This window comes from Danio rerio, chromosome 1, assembly GCF_049306965.1.
Source record: "Danio rerio strain Tuebingen ecotype United States chromosome 1, GRCz12tu, whole genome shotgun sequence".
Taxonomy (NCBI): Eukaryota; Metazoa; Chordata; class Actinopteri; order Cypriniformes; family Danionidae; genus Danio; species Danio rerio.
In genome coordinates this window covers 45,177,501-45,188,713 of record NC_133176.1, presented here as the reverse complement: position 1 = coordinate 45,188,713, position 11,213 = coordinate 45,177,501, and the positions used below count along the sequence as shown (strand labels likewise).

Sequence of the window (11,213 nt, the reverse complement as noted above, 5' to 3'; positions counted from 1 at the left end):
GGCAGAGCAGCTGGTGGCAATTCTCCATCCGGTCATTTCAGAGGAATTCTATCAAGAAAACATGATCCAGGCTATGATTTAATTTCCATCGTAATATTTTTTTCTTCTCATATTTATTTTAGCTGTGACACTGATGTCTGCAGGTCATGGGTGTTAATCTAGGACAGGGAAAGGGGAGGATGTGTCTTGCCTTTTGGGTGTTTCTTTTGATAGGCACTCTGTGTACAGTGAAGTGCACTGCAGCTTCCCTCAAATAGCAAAAACCTTCTGTTCCTCGTTGTGTTTATTATCTCATGCTGCCATATTTTGTTGAACATACCAGAACTTTTGTTTTTGCAAAAAGGACATAATGTGAGTTTAAAATAGTGTATGTCCTCAGTGTTTGACCGTAACAGCATGTTTTTACATAATGTTTATGTTTTTGCTTTTCTATACAAAAGGAAAGCTTCTGTAATGCACTTTACAACAGACAGTGCAATAATTAAGGATTATTTTCTGTATAACACGTAATCTGCGAAAAGATGATAAACGCATGCCAGACATCTCATTTATTTACAGGCTAAACAAAAATAATGGAAGAAAACACATTTTTACAGGAAGTTCAACGCCAAACCACAATGTTTACATGCACTTTATCGCTTGTTGTGCTATTAGTCTAAACTGGGTTTTGCTGAGGTTCATGTTCTGTCATTTATGTAATTATTGAGCTAATCCTTTAATCCTTTGAAAGTATTACCACAAGGAATACCTTTGGTGACTTATACACTAATTAATCTAAATAAAAAAAATACTGGGAATTAAATATGTTTGAATTTAAAAATATCTCAAATAAATAAATAAATAAATAAATAAATAAATAAATAAATACAAGGGATTTTAAGTAACTAAAACTTACCAAAATGTATGTACAGACATGCACACAAATAAACCTTTCATTGGTTTTAGTCACATATGTTTCCTCGTTTTTATTTTGGCCATTGTAAGATATTTTAAAATTGTATTAACCCAAAATGTTTTGTAGCAATTTATTTTGTCAATTTGTTTTGGTAATTTTAAAAGTTTAAACAAAGAAAAATGTAGAAAAAAATAATTATATATATATATATATATATATATATATATATATATATATATATATATATATATATATATATATATATATATATATATATATATATATATTGAAAAATACATCCTGCAGTTTAGCACTAACTATACAGAAAGAGCCAATGCTGAATTTCTGTGCATGTCTATATATGTAAACACATACACATACATACATACACACACTTTCCCCCAATAATTTCAGTACAATATTTGGAATATTTTCTGTTGACCTGTATGAACTGGAAAGAAACCACTGTGGAACATTTCTCTCAAACAAACTTCTGCTACGACAGACTAGTTGTCTGTGCGCTCATTGCCATCTCTTTTAGAGTGAGAAAGGTCCATTCCTTGAGCTGAGCCATGCAGACAAATTCTGCATCCCATGATCATGAGGAAAGCTCGCCGAAACGACCGGTTGAAGAAGCCATAGAGAAAAGGATTTAGCGAGGAGTTAATGTACCCCAACCACAGAAAAACATCCCATATCACAACCGCTGTCCCATACTCGATGAATGGGTCAATGATATTAACAGTGAAGAAGGGCAGCCAGAAAAGAAGGAAAACCCCCATGATGATCCCTAGCGTTTTGGCAGCTTTTCTCTCTCTCCTTATGGAGTTGCGATGTTTTTGTTTCTTACTCGAGTCTTTGCCCACACCTGCTGCCATCTGTGCCTCCATCGCGCTGATCTGCATGGCTTGCCGTTTGGCTGCTTTGTAGATCTTCCAATAGGCCACCAACATGGTCACCATAGGCAGGTAAAACGCAACAAGCGACGCCATCACGGCATAAATACGGTTCACTAAGAAGACGCACATGTTCTCAGGTAAAGGAATATCCACACCAAGCTTGTGCAGCCCGAAGAGAATAGGACCAAATGATATGAGAAAAGGAATGGCCCAGCAAACCACAATCAGCAAACCAACGCGCTTGCGAGACATCTTAAAGGAATACACCAGTGGGTTGCAGACAGCATAGTAGCGGTCAAAAGCAATGCAGCTCAGGTGGAAAATGGAGGCTGTGCAGAGCATAACATCCAAGCTGGAGTGAAGATGGCAGAAGGTTGGGCCGAAATACCAACATCCTTCAACTGTTCTGACCATACTGTAAGGCATGACCACCAGGCCCACAAGAAAGTCAGCGACTGCTAGAGACATGACGAAAGAGTTAGTAGGGCACTGCAGCTGTTTGAAGTACGCAATGGCGAGAACCACCAGGAAGTTTCCCACCACGGTGCAGAGGATCCCTGTGATGATGAAGAGATAGAGGGCGACTCGTGAACCAAAGCTCCTCAATGTGGCACAAGCTTCAAAATCCGAGTCCAGTGAATTGTTGCTCCATTCTGAGGTGTTTTCCATGCTGTTCAACCTAGTGGTAAATGAGACACATACATTATTGATTCACACCAAAACAGAGGTCAATGTGTTCAAATTATCAATGTTTAATTTGATTTCAAGAAAGTTACTAATGATGTTCTGCAAGGTTTAGTCTTAGGGTTTTAATCTAGGTGCAAAGTCTACAGCCATGTTGCAAAAGCATTAAGGGCATGTCTGAATCCACTTTTGCCATTTTAAGGACAGAAAAATACACTTTGCACCGCAGCGCATGGTCTAACAGGGTTGTGCTTATTCTCTTCATGAGTTCTGGGTGTGTTTTGAGCATAACGTGCATTAAACAAATCAGAATTTCAACTTCTCAACTTAGTTGCGTCATGCCATGGTGCATGGTGCAAAACTAAACGCTTCCCTAGGGCGAAAACAGTTAAACAGACAATCTGTGGGAGAATAAAAAAATGAGCCTCCTCCATTCAGCCTTTTTACTTTCTCTTAATTTTACTCTTTACTCCTTTATTTTCGTGGATAAGGAAACAGTGTTGTTTATAATCCAATAAAGACATCCATTAGCCTACATATTTCATTTAGTTTGTTAAGCGCAAAGATTTCTTTCAAAACTATTTCTAAATTCAGTTCTCATTTCCAGCAAATGAATAAATGAACAATAATCATCAAGTGTGGTCAAACAACTGAGTTATATCCAAACACACACCCAATTCTTATGTCCCATATATGCCCGCATACGTCTCCAAAACCCAAGAGGTGGACAAATCTAAGCTTGTTTTTAGTAAAACAAATTTAAATATGCATATAATAAATAATACTGCTAATTATAATAACATTATACAAAACAGGGTTTCTGCAGGTTTCACAGAGTTAAATTCAAGACTTTTTAAGATATTTTTAGGACCGTTATGAATGACATTTTAGATTCATAAAGGGCTAAAGGCTAAGAAATTTTTCAAATGGCCCAGATGGAAAAGATTTTTATTTGCCCTGTCAATTTTTTTATTTAATACATTTAATAAAAAAAAAAATAATATATTAATAATAAAAATACAAACATTTTAGATTTTATTTCTTAGCAAAATAGTTTAAATAATGTGTAAAAACAAGCAAGCTCTACTTTTAACTATACACTTTTTTTTCAAATATTTTAAAAGTTTTAAAAACTATAATAAATTAAATCTACGCACAACAATCTGTCCAGGTTGGTGTCCTCAGCCGTGAATACACGAAGCACCTTTTAACAAATGTTACTGTAAGGAAAATGATTAAACCATTATGATATATAGAGTTAAAAATGACCTTTTTAAATAAAAAGTTTAAAGTTTTATTAAGATGATTGTGGTGATTGTATGGATTTTGGCCAGATTTGGTAGCAATACAATAACAAAGGAAAATTAAGACCTGTTTAAAATGACCAACAAAAGACCTGTTTAAGACCAACAAAACAATATTTCAGTAAATTTAAGACTTTTCAAGGCCTAAAACTTGGATTTTGAGATTTAGGACATTTAAAAACCCTGCTGAAATCCTGACAAAAATAAATGGTCATGAATGAACTAAAAAAAAGGCATGGAGGCATGAAGAAGGCATGACAGCAGTGTTTTTTTTTATATTTTTGTAGAAAATGATCATTTTTGTAACATTTTAATCCATTAATTTTTTCGTATGTAAAGATATTTGTTTATTGCTGTATCCTGTTTGTAATAAGCAATGTGTAAGTGTTTGAACCCACATAACTAGACATAACTGGCACTGCGCTGGACTTTAGACCAGCTCTTAACACAACCCCTTTTTAGACCAGCAAAACAGCGCAAATGGATTTGTTACAGTATTTAAACAACATGATATAAAACATGAAAACTAGAGTTGCGCTGGTCTAAAAATATCATCAAATCGCACCAAACACATCTTGCACCTTATCAGCTTAGTACCTTTATTAATCTGGGGTCGCCACAGCGGAATGAACCGCGAACTTATCCAGCATATGTTTTACGCAGCGGATGCCTTTCCAGTCGTAATCCATCTCTGGGAAACATCCATATAAGCATTCACACTCATACAATATGGACAATTTAGCCTGTACCCAATCCACCTTACCGCATGTCTTTGGACTGTGAACCTGGAGGAAACCCACACGAACATAGGGAGAACATGCAAACTCCACACAGAAATGCCAACTTACTCAGCCGAGGCTCGAACCAGCAACCTTCTTGCTGTGAGGTGAAAGCACTACCTACTGCGCCACCACGTCGCCCTATAAATTGTTTATATTGTATGTAAATAATATCAGTAATAACTTTGAACAGACTTAATGCCTTAAAATCAACATTTAAATGTTCGAGGTCATTAAAGCAGGATATATTCATCAGGTTATTTTTAAAAAGCATTAATCAACTGTAAATCTTGGTGTTGGCTCTGCTCTTTTTAAAATGTAGAATAATTTGTAAAACTTTATCTTCATCTTTAGTTATCGTAACCTTGGTGTGAACGACTTATTCCCATGATCATTGATAAATGCTTTGTTTGATTTCATAACATGCTGTGTTTTAGAAGACCAGCAAGAATGATTATTCGAGATATTGTCCAGTCTTGCTAATAAACCGCCATACTGATATATGAGAACAGAAATGGACGTGTCATTCCAACACGGAATAATAATCAGTCTATTTCAGCATTAATATTTTTGCTAAATGACAACTGCCCCTGAAGCTCCTGTACGGCTGGGAAAGCAGAACAGACTGGAAGAACCCAAGGCGAATCTGTAATAAAAACAATATTTTGAATCCCCAAAGTGTTGGATATCTGCCAAGAATCATAACAGCCCCTCAACTTGACCTTGTCTCAGGAATTGTATCCCTGCAATGCAATGTGCCCCATGTGACCTTTGGGATTACACCGAACGTGCAAACCTATAAGATGTCATCAGCATTGTTAAAGTTTAACGTAGTTCCTATAAGGATGTGAGCAAAAAAACAGTTTGAAAGCATTAACTCTGAAATATTTATTCATTACTGGAAACTATTCAAAGTGACGTGTGACCTGTTACATAATTAATAGAAGTCTAAAAGTAATGTTTGAGATGTAATGAAGAAACAATCTATCACACATCGTTCATGTATAATGTATGTCAAGTTAAATAAAAGCCACAACTGAATTCTCCTCAGATGCAGTGAAGCGGAAGAAAGTGTCAGTTTTTCGTGAGTGACAGACATGTTTCTCAGCCCGTGACAGAACCCGAAAACAACATCTGGGGATGTTTGACAGAGAGGAAAAAGGAAAGCGCAAAAAACAAAATGGTTTTAGTTCAGTAACAATAAAAATTTAATTACTACCAAAGGGACTGCATGACAGGGACAAAGTGATGCTTAACGTTTTGCTCTTCCCTGCCACAATCACTAAAAGAAAGACATTCCTAAAGAAGTGATCATTTACTTTGATAATTTATTGTCCTTTCAATACATTTTTTTCCTTTTTGTTTGCATATTGCATGTGTATATTTAAGATAATTATATGAACTCAATTTATTTATGATTGTACAAATTGATAATGTTTTGGAAACATGAAATACATTTTCCTTTTTACAATTTATATTTTAAAACAAATCATGGAAAAAAAAGTGTGTTGTTTCCTAAATATCATTAACTCAGCAAGAAGTACACTCTACTGTAAACATTTCTGTCAGTTTCTGTCACAATGATGCTTTCCACATAAATACTGTAAGTCAGCTTGTTAAGTGACTCCTAATTTGCCTACATGAAAAAACAGCAGCAAAATAATCTTTACATATTTTCCTCTCTCGTACATACATCCTTCGCCTTCTATTCCATTTTGTTAAACAAAAAAAAAGGAAAAAGTATAAGTGAACTGCTCTTTGAGTATTTCTATAATGGTAAAACTTTACGATAATAAGAGTCAATTACGAGTCAATTAGTTCATGTATTTATAACACGAAGAAACAGGAAACGATACATTTATTACAATGTTTATTCATCTTTGTTAATGTTAATAAAAAAAGATATCCTTTGTTAGTGCTTGTTAACTCACTGTGCATTAACTAATGTTAACAAGCTCCATTTTGGATTTTATTAATGCATTATTAAAGTTATGTTTGTATGGAAAGTTACTTTGGAACGAAATGCATTACAAAACTGAGTTACTTTCCTGAAAAGTAATTAGTTGTGTTACTTAGTTACTTTTTATGGTAAGCAATGGGTTACATTACTTTTGAGTTACTTTTGGGTTACTCTTTCTTAGGCTGAGGCTTGATCTATTTCAAAACTTGCAGGTTTTTTTAATTAACAACACACTGAATAACCTTTTATTTACCTTTAAAAAAAACATTAAAAACTAATAATGTAGGATAATGTTCTTCTGAGAACTTCCTGACCCCAGAGCTCTACATGTCGTATATACAGTTTAATCAAAGTTTAAATCAATGTGTTTGCTACTTTTGTGATTTTTGTCTTATAAGTGAATTATAAATCATTTTCAAGTACACTTCCTTTTCTAACATGTGTTCAAAATAATGACCAAATTCTCTTATCTGAATTTTAACTCAGCAATTTACTTTTTAAAAATGAATTAATTAAACAAAAAAGTTACTTGCAATAATTTTTTTTAAAAAGTACCTTAAATATTATTCCTTTTTTTTTTACTAATGTACTTAGAAAAGTAATATTATTCTGTAACTCGCGTTACTTGTAAAACATTACCCCCAACACTGGCTGTAACTATGATTAATTAAGTATTGTTCTCATGTTAGTAAATACATAACATAGTAAATATATAACATAATTTCTGACCCTATTTATGTCCTGCATAATGAATTTGAACAATAATAAAATGAATAAAATTTATTTGAATAAAATAAAATTAAATTAAATTAAATTAAATTAATGGGTGCACAGTAAACAAGAGTGCATCAGGTAATTCTAGGGTTATTAAAATAAATTAAATTTAATTTTATTTTATTAAAAAAAATAATTAAATCATATTAAATCAAATTGAATTTAAAAATATAAAAATTATATAAAATTAAATTAAGCATAATAAAATAAAATAATAAACGGGTGCACAGTAAACAAGAGTGCACCAGGCAATTATTGGGTTAAGTAAAGAAAAGAAAAGAAAATTAAATTATTAAATGTATAATTAAATTATTAAATTAAATTAATAATAAACGGGTGCAAAGTAAACAAGATCTAGTTGTAAAAATGCAGTAAAGGTTAAGGTAAAATGTAATGTTTAAATGAGTATAATGTATAATGAGTCCCCTTTTGTATGACTAAAGTGTTTGTAAATGGCTAAATGATTTTAACCATTGTAAACACAGATATAAAAATGCCATATCATATCATATCACACTAACATTAATTATTCATTCATTCATTTTCTTTATGGCTTAGTCCCTTTATCAATCAGGGGCTGTCACAGCGGAATGAACCGCCAACTTATCCAGCACATGTTCTACGCAGCGGATGCCTATCCAGCTGCAACTGGGAAACATCCATACACTCATTCACACATAAATACGACGAACAATTTAGCCTACCCAATTCACCTGTAACGCATGTCTTTGGACCGTGGGGGAAACCGGAGCACCGGGAGGAAACCTACGTGACCACGGGGAGAACATGCAAACTCCACACAGAAACTTCAACTGACCCAGCCGAGGCTTGAACCAGTGACCTTCTTGCTGTGAGGCAACAGCACTATACTGCGCCTCCGCGTCACCAACAATAATTATCAGAGCTATTGTTTTTTTTATTGTTTATTGTTGTATATTGTAAAATGGGACCCATGTAATGAGTAAAACAATTCTGCTGCATATTTTAAACTTTACTCAGGGTCTTCCTGTAACAAAATGTTAGAAACAGCCTGACTGCATATGGAGGTTGGTTCTAAAAATAGAGACATTTCAAATGACATGATATCGCAATCGTTATATTGCAATTTACAGACAGTATAGTCAGAGGAAAAGACGAATGAAGTAGAAAGGAACATTTGCCTGCTAAAGATAATAATACAATCCTTTCTGTTCCTTCCAGTCACTTGCAATTTTACAAAATACATGATTGCTGAGGTTAGGACAGCAGACGCTAAACACACTCCTTTCTTCAGAGCACTCAAACACAGCAGATGAGCTTTAAAATGTCAAGACAATGTTCAGAGGACAGTCCCTTTACATACTGTACAGCCTGTGTGTGTGTGGTCAGCATTACACATGTAAACACTGACTTAGTCTAAGTGCGTAATAAAGATATGGGGACGCTTCTAATTTATAAAGACCACAACCGAGCACTCAGCTCTTCCATAACAACATCTCTGGGTTATCTTGCAGTACAATAACCAAACACTTTTTTATTTGTTTATATTCTTGAGCTTAACTAACCACTACTGGAGTTGATACAAATTACGTGTCATTCATCCCTTTAATCTCTATATTTAAACCAAAGCCACTGGAAATCCAGCATGACCGTGCTATCAGTTGCTTTGTTTGTTATTCTTGAACAAAACCCTTCCTGCATGTTCCAAGCAAAACAATTGACTCAAATCCAATCTCTGCATTCTGCCAGCTCACTTAAAGTATGTTTTGACTTTATTCTCAAGGAATTGGAGGGATAGACTGGACCCAGCAGGAATGTCCATTTCAGTCAGACATATTTATAAATGACCAAAAGCAGCATAAAACTCACCTTCCCACAGTGATGAGGAGACAGACTGACCAGTTACTCATAAAAGAGTTCACGGATAAGAAATTCAGGGTTCATGATAATATAAACCAAGTTAAAAATAATATTGTCTTTAATACTTACAGGAGGAGGGTTAAAATAAGCATTTATTAACAAACAAAAAAGGAAGACACATTAAGATAAAATAATAATAATAATAATAATAATAATAATAATAATAATAATAAATTTGTATTGTTATTATTAGCAGCAATTAAATATAATGAATTATAATAATTATTAATACCTCTATTGATTATGAGAACAAATTAAACAACAGCTATAATAATACAAATTATAATTATTATTATTAACATTATTATTAATAATAATACACTTATTTTGTCATTTATATTAGCAGCAATTATATATAATGAATAGCTATTATTTTTATTATTACTACTATTATTAATAATAATAATAAGTAATACATTAAACAACAACAACAATTATTATTATTACCACTTTCATTATTTATAATACACATTATCTATAACAATTATTACTATTTAATATATATATATATATAAATATATATATTATATAATATATATAATTGCTGCTTATAATGATAACAATACAAGTGTATTATTATTTAAAAAGTGTAGTAAAGTTAATAATAATAATAATAATAATAATAATAATAATAATAATAATGAATTAAACAACAACAATAATAATAATTATAATTATTATTTTTTTAAAAATACATTTGTATTTTTATTTTTATTAGCAGCAATTATATATAATGAACAATTATTACTATTATTATTACCACTATTAATTATAATAACAAATTATGCAACAATAATAATAATAATAATAACTTATATTATTATTATTATTATTATTATTATTATTATTATTATTACCACTATTAATTATAATAACAAATTATGCAAGAATAATAATAATAATAACAATTATTATTATTATTATTATTATTATTATTATTACCACTATTATTATTGATAATAGACTTACAGTCATTAATGTTAGCAGAAATTATGTATAATGAATAATAATTATTATCACTATTTATAATAATAAATCGATTAATAATAATAATACATTTAACAACACAAACAACAATTATTATTATTACCACTATTATTATTGATAATACACTTATATTGTTATTATTATTAGCAACAAATATATATAATTAAATTATATATAATAACAATTATTGCTGTTCTATTTATATCATTACTGATAATAATAATAACAATACGAGTGTACTATTATTAAAAAGTGTGGTAATAATAATAATTATTATTATTATTATTATTACTGTCGATGTTGTGGTGTAATTTATTATTATTATTATTATTATTAATTTATTTAATATATTATTATTGTTGTCATTTAATAATAGTTATTATTAATAATACACTTGTATTGTTATTAATATTAGCAGCAATGGTATATAAATAACAATAATAATTATAACAACAACAATAATAATAACATTAATATTCTTATTAATGTACTTTATTATTACTACTAATAATTGTAGTAATTATCATGTGACTAAAGTCATGGGGATCAATAAAAATAATAATAATATTAATAATTTAGTTCTTTGATAGCTACCATGTCAAGTATGGCACATTTAACATGCTACAATCTTAGGTCAAATCAGAGATTTACTCACCTAAATGACAATGTTTCCTCTATCCTCACAGTGCCATTTTTAACTGACTCCTCCAGTTTCCTCCATGTCTACTGGATAAATAGAGCAGTGGCAGCTCCATTGGTAAAATGAGGACAGTAAAGTGTGTGTGCGTGTTATTTTGCCACATTAATAAGCACTAAAACGGTGCTCTTGATCAGAATGTAGGCGGGGCATGTGTGTGTATGTGTGTGGGTGCCTGTGTGTTGGGCATTAAGAGTTGGGCATTGTTATGCAAATCAGCCTCGCATCCATCAGTTTCCAGCACCGCTCACTGTTTCACAGCACAGCTAATGCAGACATCAAAGTCACCTAGATGGGGTAATATAAACAGAGAGGTTACATTCTTTGTAAATTGT

General features: G+C 31.8%; 1 protein-coding gene across 1 annotated transcript; it reads right to left on the bottom strand.

The window, feature by feature from the left end:
- Window positions 1-1,240: 1,240 nt before the first annotated feature.
- LOC797212 (5-hydroxytryptamine receptor 4) lies at window positions 1,241-11,166 on the bottom strand. Its single transcript, XM_001337635.7, has 2 exons — window positions 10,837-11,166; window positions 1,241-2,473 (listed from the first exon to the last, which is right to left on the bottom strand). The coding sequence occupies exon 2, from the start codon at window positions 2,461-2,463 to the stop codon at window positions 1,402-1,404; it is 1,062 nt and encodes a 353-aa protein (XP_001337671.1). The 5' UTR covers window positions 2,464-2,473; window positions 10,837-11,166; the 3' UTR covers window positions 1,241-1,401.
- Window positions 11,167-11,213: the final 47 nt, after the last annotated feature.

Coding starts and splice junctions, on each gene's coding strand:
- LOC797212 (XM_001337635.7), bottom strand. CDS start 2,463: ATGGAAAACACCTCAGAATGGAGCAACAATTCACTGGACTCGGATTTT.